This window comes from Geospiza fortis, unplaced genomic scaffold (assembly GCF_000277835.1).
Source record: "Geospiza fortis unplaced genomic scaffold, GeoFor_1.0 scaffold7, whole genome shotgun sequence".
Taxonomy (NCBI): domain Eukaryota; kingdom Metazoa; phylum Chordata; class Aves; order Passeriformes; family Thraupidae; genus Geospiza; species Geospiza fortis.
The window spans coordinates 4,388,228-4,396,111 of record NW_005054344.1 but is presented as its reverse complement, the minus strand read 5'-3'; the positions used below and the strand labels follow the sequence as shown (position 1 = coordinate 4,396,111).

Genomic DNA, 7,884 nt, shown 5'->3' with positions numbered 1-7,884 from the left:
GAGGGTGACTCCACAACCTGAGCAGCCTCTTCCAGTGCACCCGCACAGTAAAGTTCTTCATGTTCAGATGGAACTTTCTGTGCCTGTTTCTGCCTGTTGCCTTTCGCCTCATTCCCTCAGATGTAAACTAAAATCCAGGACACTGTGTCTTGCAAAGTTTTGATATTTCTTATTGTCCCTCTCCTGTGTGCTAATTGCCTAACTATTATGATTTTCAACATTAGCATGCTTTATTTCTCACTGGATTTATTTTGTTGGCTCAACAACAGTTAAAAGGTTGAGTTTATGTTTTCAAGTCGTATTAGCTGTCTCCGGGCTCAGGTTCATGTAAATTTGACTGTGTAAAGATAGTGGTGTTCTTGATTTGTGGTAACCTCCACCTTGTACCCTGCACAGAATAAACAACATCTTTTTTCTAAACAAGACTCTATCTGTGTTGAGAGAGCTCCTAAAGTCAGCAACATTGCTAGGTGAATCTATCATAAATAGTACAGGGATTTTTTTTTCCTACGTAAAATGGAGCAGACAAATAATGGATATGCATAAAAAGACAGGGGAGGACGTAAAGTCAGGGAAGGCAGGTAGGATAAACATATCATAAATATACCTCGCTTGCACAACCAAGGGACTCTGCCTCTGCCCTTCCCTTTAGTGAATCTTGAACCTTTCCTCCTTCTCCTCCATTCGTGCATCCCTGCCCTCCCCTCCTCTCAGAGCCCAGGCCGGAGCCAGCCCCGAGCCGCGTTACAAACCGTGCCGAGCTGTCGGAGCCGCGGCCCTGAGCGGCGCCTCAGCTCGGCACGGGCCGGCACCGACGGGAACGAGCCTGAGCGCAGCGCACAGTGCGGCAGCGGCGCTCGGTCACCGTGTGACGGATGTCTACATACAGATCTGTCACGGTACAGGTCTGTCTCTACGCATATCTACAATCAAACCGATCTACTACTACACAGACACCTCAGAGCTACTGAGGCAGAGAGCGCATGCGCATTGCCTGCGGCGCGGCTCGCGTCCGCGCACTGCAGCGGAGGGGGCGGGGTCGCCCCGCCCGGAGTGTGCGCGCGCAGTCCGCGCTCGCGCAGCGCAGCTTCCCCTCAGCGTTGGGGGGGTCAGTGGAGGCGGCGCCATCTTGGCGGAGCCGTGCCGGGAGCTGCGGCGCTCGCTGAGCGGCGTGTCCGGTGGGTGCGTGGATGGATGGCGTGAGGGACAGAGCACGCCTCCCCTGGGTGCGGCGTGTGGCTGAGGGCGGCGCAAGTTTGCCGGTTCTCGGTTACCCGACCCTCGCGGAACCGCTGCGCGGCCGCTCCGTGTGCCCCGGCCCCATGTACCCCGGCCTTCTCGTGTCCCTGGGCTTCCCACCCCACTTCCCCGCTCCCGGTGCTTCCCTCAGCCCTGTCCCGGTGCCGGGAAGCAGACGGGCTTCTTCGTGGGGGCGCAGCAGCGGCGGCTCTGGCGGGCCGCAGCGCGTGTGGCGCGGGGCGCCAGGCCGACTTGCTCGGAAGCGGTTCCCTGCTACATTCGATCGTGTAGCGGGGCCAGCTGCAGAGCTCACTCATGTTTTCCTTCAGCACTGTGCGAACTGCTATTCGCAGCAGCCTGCTTCCTCTCTTGAGGCTTATTTTGAAGAACAGAATAAGAAACCTTCCCCTATTCCACTGGTTATTCTGTACTGGTCCAATTTCGTAGACGAGGTGTTTCTGTGGGTGTTCTTTCTAGCTTGCAGTCTGTGTATAATCTTTCAGTGTTATGATAAAAATCCTAGTCTAGTGCAGGCTTAGTTTCCTACTGCATTTACAAGTTGTGGATTATTTTAATGGCTTTAATGTTTGGAATTTCCTGAGACTGTGGAAGAATAGGTATTGTATTGTTTTCTAGCCAATTTTGCTCATATATAAAATTTCATAAAACTGTACACTTCTGTGCTTTTAAGCTGTGGCATGAAGTTGTTTCTTTATTCTCCAAATCCTTGCTTTCTGAAGTCCTTGTTCAGTTAATGAGTTGCTGTTACTTTTCATGGCAAGTCACCTCTTTTTGGTTATGCACTTTAAATTTGGATGGCTTGTCTGTGTTTTCTATCCGTGTGTGATGATTTACTATACAATCAGTAAGAGCTATTATTTGAACTTGCATTTGTTTGTGGACTTGTTAGAGATCCCATTATGATCTGGAACCACTGGTCTGGTTTTCACCACTGAAGGTTGTGTATTGTATCCCTGGTTCATCGTGGAGAACTTGCTGTTTATCACCGAAGAATTATGGAGGAGAGCTGTTGTGAATGATGTTTAAAAATTGGGATAAGAAAGCGGAATTGTGAATCCAGAAGTACTACAGATTAAATACATCATGAAGTAGCAGGGCAGCGGATTTGCTTTCTCAAGACATGAAGGTGCTGTATGAAAATTCTGCCCTTGAATTCTCCATGCTTTTTTGGCACTGTCATTGCATCTGTTGAGAAGACACGTTGTAAAGTGTTCTGGGTCTGGCTGGGATGGAGTTAACGTTCTTCACAGCAGCCCATACAGTTGTTTGGATTTGTGGCTAAAGGAATGTTGACAACACATCGGTGTTTTGGCTGTGGCTGAACAGTGCTTGCACAGTATCAAGGCTTTATATCGATGGTCCCTACTCTGTTCCTGCAGTGAGTGTGCTCAGAGTAGGTGAGAAGCTGGGAGGGAGCATGGCTGGGACAGCTGACCCAAACTCACCAAAGGGATATTCTGTGACATGTACGGAGGTAGAGGAAGGAGTATTTTAACGGTTTTGGTTTCTTTGGGAGGATTTTTTCTTGGCTCCCAAAGCAGCTGTTATTTGGAGGAAGGCTGGACATCAGTCAGCCTGTGGGATGTGGTGAGTGATTTCCTTTGTTTTGTGTTTTTCTTTCCACCAATGAAACTGTTTTATCTTGACCCACAAGTTTTCTCGACTTTGTTCTTTCCCATCCCACTGATGGGACGAGGAGTGAACAATCAGCTGTGTGGGTGCTTGGCTGCTGGCTGGGGTCGACTCACTACAAAAGCACAGAGAACAGATGGTCTTCAGTGAAGTCTGTAAATGGGCTGTTGTTGTGCTGACGGAGTACTGGTGCAGAAGTGACACGGAGTCTGTTAGTGAGAGAATTTGGGCTTTGCTCTTGTTTTGCTATGTTCAGGCGGAGTGGCAGTAATCGTTATTGGTAGGTAACTCGTCATCAGGATCTAGTGCTTTATAGAGCAAGGTTTGTAGAAGGAGTGTTTGCAAATGCTCGGAGCATTGGGCTGGTGTGTTTGTTTTAAAGGGATGCAGTCATTTGCTAGAGAGGCTTGTGTTTGTTCTGAAAATACTGTCCTATTTATTGTGTGATGTTAGAAAATGTTGCAAATCAGGATATGTTAAGTCAGTGTATTCAAGGTTTTCTTGTTCTTATGTTTGAAAGGCAGTAGAGTAAGGATTTAGGGAAAATACTGAAGTTGGCTTTGTAAATTCAGGTACTTTCTGAAGTTTCTCCTTGTTGGATATTTTTGCGCTTTCATTTGATGGGCTTCACTGTGTATGTTAAGTGCAGTGCTGGACTGGTGAGTAGCATACTCTTGTGAAGTTTGAATGCAGGTGGATTTCAGAAGAATGAACATGTCATGTAATCCTGAGATGGACCTAAGCACCTTTCAAGAACTCAGTTGAGAACTGTTCCCTCGATACACTGCCAGTCTGTTTCATTGCAACAGTTCAGTGTGGCACAATTGATGACCAAGTAATCTCATCGTATTTTCATCGTTTCCAGAAGTCAAATTATGAATTTCTTTTGCTTCTAAAATGGAAACAGAAAGATGTGGTGCATGGCATCTTGGAACATGGAAGGAGTTCTTCACATGGGTTCATAACATGCTTGGCTTTAGTATTAGCCACTGCTATGGATGGGCTGCAGCAGTGTAGCACAGTGTGTAAAGCAAAGTACAGGTATCAGCCATTAATTATGTTTCGTTTTCTTTCCACAGTTAAGTTGATTTTACAGAATTTATCAGGTCTCCAAAGCAGAAACAGGTAAGCTGTCAAAAGCTTAACACTTCTCACTGAGTATTGTGACAAGATCATACACAGCCTTTTTTCCTCACAGACTTGTGGCTGGCAACTAGGATATGCTTGTGGCCACTGCAGTTAATACTCTGACTACGCCAAAGAGACAACATTTTTGAATGCTGAGAAAACACACATTATTGAACAGAACTGATCACTGGGTAGAGCAACTTGTCAAAGCAGTAAAGTCATCACTGTTTGTGAGTTACTTCATTTTCCAGTGACATAGTTATTCTTTTTCCTTTCTCCTTTTATCAATTAGTGTCCTTTTCAAAAGTAAACTGGATTTTTTTGTTCCTTAGGAGTGGGCAGAGATCTCTGGCACATAGTAACTATGCCGTGAAAGACTTGAGGTGTTCTTTAGGTATTGTAGATGGTGAGGAGTGGCTTAGGTGGATTTTGTTGCCCTTAGGGTAGGGAATATTGATAGATTTGTGCATGAGTGCCGGTGGAGTAGCTAATTGTTCTGACTAATCAACATTCAGTGAATTGTTTTAATCTTGTTCCAGTGAACTTGTGGGTTTTTTCATACCTTCTCTCTCGATGAGACAAGGGCATTCATTAAAAAGGCTCTAGCTTAAGTGATAAGATACTGTAATAGCTGAGTACTAAAGACGTGCTATCATGTGTACCTTTTTGTCTGCAGGTGATTTTTGCTGTGGGTTGAGCTCAGCATGGCTGTAGTCATCCGTTTACAGGGGCTTCCTGTTGTTGCGGGTCCTCCAGATATTCGTCGTTTCTTCTTGGGATTGAATATTCCTGATGGAGGTGTGCATATTATTGGAGGAGAGATTGGGGAGGCTTTTATTATATTTGCCACAGATGAAGATGCACGGCGTGCCATGAGCTGTTCGGGAGGGTTTATCAAGGACTCGCGCATAGAGCTCTTTCTCAGCAGCAAGGCAGAGATGCAGAGTACCATAGAAATGAGCCGGAAACGATTTGACCGTGGGGGACGAGAAACTATGTCTGGCTCTAGAAGAACAGGTACTAACGGTTCTAGTGCATCAAGTATTGGAGATATACCACATTTAGTTACAGCTTCTCCAAAAGGAATAAGAAAACCTAGTTATGGGCCACCAAATCGCCTGGAGGCTGGTTTCCATACCAACGGCACAAGATATGGTGATATGGGTATACCTAAGTCAAACTATCAGTTAAGAAAGGATTGCCACCCATTTAACCCAGATGATCGTTACCTGTTTCTACGTGGTATACCTTACTCTGCAACAGAAATGGAAGTACGTGCTTTCCTTTCGGGGATTCGTGTGGATGGAGTGATTCTGATAAAGCACCGCAATGGTTTAAACAATGGTGATTGCTTGGTAAGATGTGCTACACCTGGTGATGCCTTAGAAGGACTTAAACGTCACAGACAGTACATGGGTCAGAGGTTTATAGAAATCAGTCCAACTACAGAGGAACGGTGGATGGAATGCGGTGGGCGGATAGACATGCCAGATGAAATGGATGACTTTTTGTGTGAAGACCATTCTCCAAGAAGTTCGGGCTACATGCATTCAAGGAAGCATTCTCGTTCAAGATCACCAAGGAGACAGAGAACACATTCTCGTTCATCTCCTAGCCAGGAATATTACATACACTTAAGAAATCTATCTTTTAATGTGGAAAAGAGAGATTTGAGAGATTTTTTTCCTGAACTGGATATACACAGCAAACAGATTAAGATTCTAACAGATAAGCATCAGAAAAGGACTAGAGATGCCTTTGTGGTGTTCAGGAGTGAGAGAGAATATCAGGCTGCTTTGGAATGTCATAGAAAGGTTCTTCTCAATCGTCCTGTGTACATTTTTCCAATTTCAAGAAAGTCAATGTTGAAAATAATTGACTCTTGTGAGAGGAAAAGATCACCGGACAGAGATCATCTTGGACAGGCCATATCAGAAAAAAGTTACCGGGAAGGTCATTCCAGCCCTAAGAATTGTGTTTATGTAAGGAATTTTCCGTTTGATGTGTCAAAAATTGAAGTGCAGAAGTTCTTTTCAAGATTTGATATTGATGAAGATGATATTTACTTGCTTTATGATGAAAAAGGAGTTGGACTGGGAGAAGCACTAGTGAAGTTTAAATCTGAAGAACAAGCTATGAAAGCAGAAAATTTAAACCGTCAAACATTTTTGGGAACAGAAGTGTTAATAAGACTTATATCTCAAGATCAGATGCAGAAGTTTGGTGTCGCTGCATCATTATCTGCACCAAATGAAATGCATGGTCATTCACATCTGTATGACAGAGGTGACCTCTCCCGTCCAGTTGGTTCACCATCTGGGCCACCACAAGGGCCACCCATGCATTCTTTTGGTCCTCCTGGGAACTTCAGGCATCATTCTGATTTTAGACATCCCCCTGAAGACTTCAGGCATCAGTCTGATTTTAGACATCCCCCTGAGGACTTCATGTGCCCTCCTAAGGATTTTAGGGGTCCACCACCCCTCATGGATTTTGGTGGCGACAGTGAACCTTTTGGCAGAATGGAGTTTGGGAATAATAAAATGGGAAATTTTCCTGAAGGAAGATTTATGCCAGATCCAAATTTCAGTGGTGGTTCTGAACGTGTTGTTCCTATTCTGTTGAAAAATTTACCTTTTAAAGCTACTCCTAATGAGATTCTGGATTTTTTCTATGGCTATAGAGTGATACCAGAGTCAGTTTCTGTGCAGTACAATGAACAAGGATTACCTTCTGGTGATGCCATTGTTGCTATGACAAACTATGAGGAAGCTATGGCTGCTATTAATGAACTGAATGATAGGCCCATTGGTCCACGGAAAGTTAAGTTGAGTTTGCTGTAAAGGAGGAAAAGATGCTCTAATAACACATTCTAGGTTTGACAGTATTGACAGTTATTTTAACTTTTAATTACTGGAAGATGCAAAACAGTTTCCATCAACGGTTGTAAATAATACCCAGTTCAGTTGTTTAGCTCTTGGTTGAAATACCTGTAGGACATTGAATGTCTTACATCAAGGTATAAAAGGATGGAGTTTTAATGATTTGGGTTTTTTTTCTTTAGATTAATTCCAGTCTTATGTCTTTGCATCAAATAAAAACGTAAGTGCTGGTTGACTGATCACACAAATGGTTCAAATAGAAGATCTTCAGTGCTACCTGCATTAGTAAAAGAAACTTCTTACTGAGGTTAGCTTAATAAAATTAATTTTTTTTTTTTTTTTGTGTAAACTTTTCAGGTTTTATTCGGTTTCATATGTTTGCAGGCATTCCATTCCTGTTTAAGAGCTTTCTGTTCTCATTAGCTGGCTTTGCAATTTTTTTAAAATAAAAAAGAAATTGCCATTTAAATGTGTGTCGTATATTTAAAACTTGTATAGTTAATGATCTCAGTTATTATGCTCAGCAGATCTGGGTCTTGGTGAGAATGGAGAATGATGCTGGCTGCTTCGTCTGGAAAGAGGGAACTGGTAGTTTGTCAACACAGCAAAGGATGGGTAGTTGAGAGAGCTTGCAGAGGCTGTATTTATCAGTTAGGCTTTTTTCTCACTCACTGTAGTACCCGAGGCAGAAAATGAGTGTTGGAATTAGATCAAGAATTCTGACTTCAGTGGTTTTATCTTCACATGCTGCGTAATATGAATACTAACTGGCTAATGATATCTGGATGCATTCCAGGTCAATCTGTGATTAGTTTTAACTAACATCTCTCACTGGCAACCAAGCTGACAAGCGTTATTATCTTACGTAATAAAATAAATGCTTATGTCAGCATTTAGAACGTGTTGTTTCCATTGGTTTGCTACCAGCATGTTTAAATTTTAGGAAGAAATAAAAGCTTGGGAAAGCTGTGTCTTCAAAATT

At 43.7% G+C, this 7,884-nt stretch overlaps 1 protein-coding gene across 1 annotated transcript; it reads left to right on the top strand.

Moving 5' to 3' along the window:
• Positions 1–1,062: 1,062 nt before the first annotated feature.
• RBM12B (RNA binding motif protein 12B) lies at positions 1,063–7,371 on the top strand. Its single transcript, XM_031058492.1, has 3 exons — positions 1,063–1,178; positions 3,972–4,017; positions 4,697–7,371. Exon 3 carries the CDS (start codon positions 4,725–4,727, stop codon positions 6,861–6,863), a length of 2,139 nt encoding a protein of 712 aa, XP_030914352.1. The 5' UTR covers positions 1,063–1,178; positions 3,972–4,017; positions 4,697–4,724; the 3' UTR covers positions 6,864–7,371.
• The last annotated feature ends 513 nt before the right edge of the window (positions 7,372–7,884 follow it).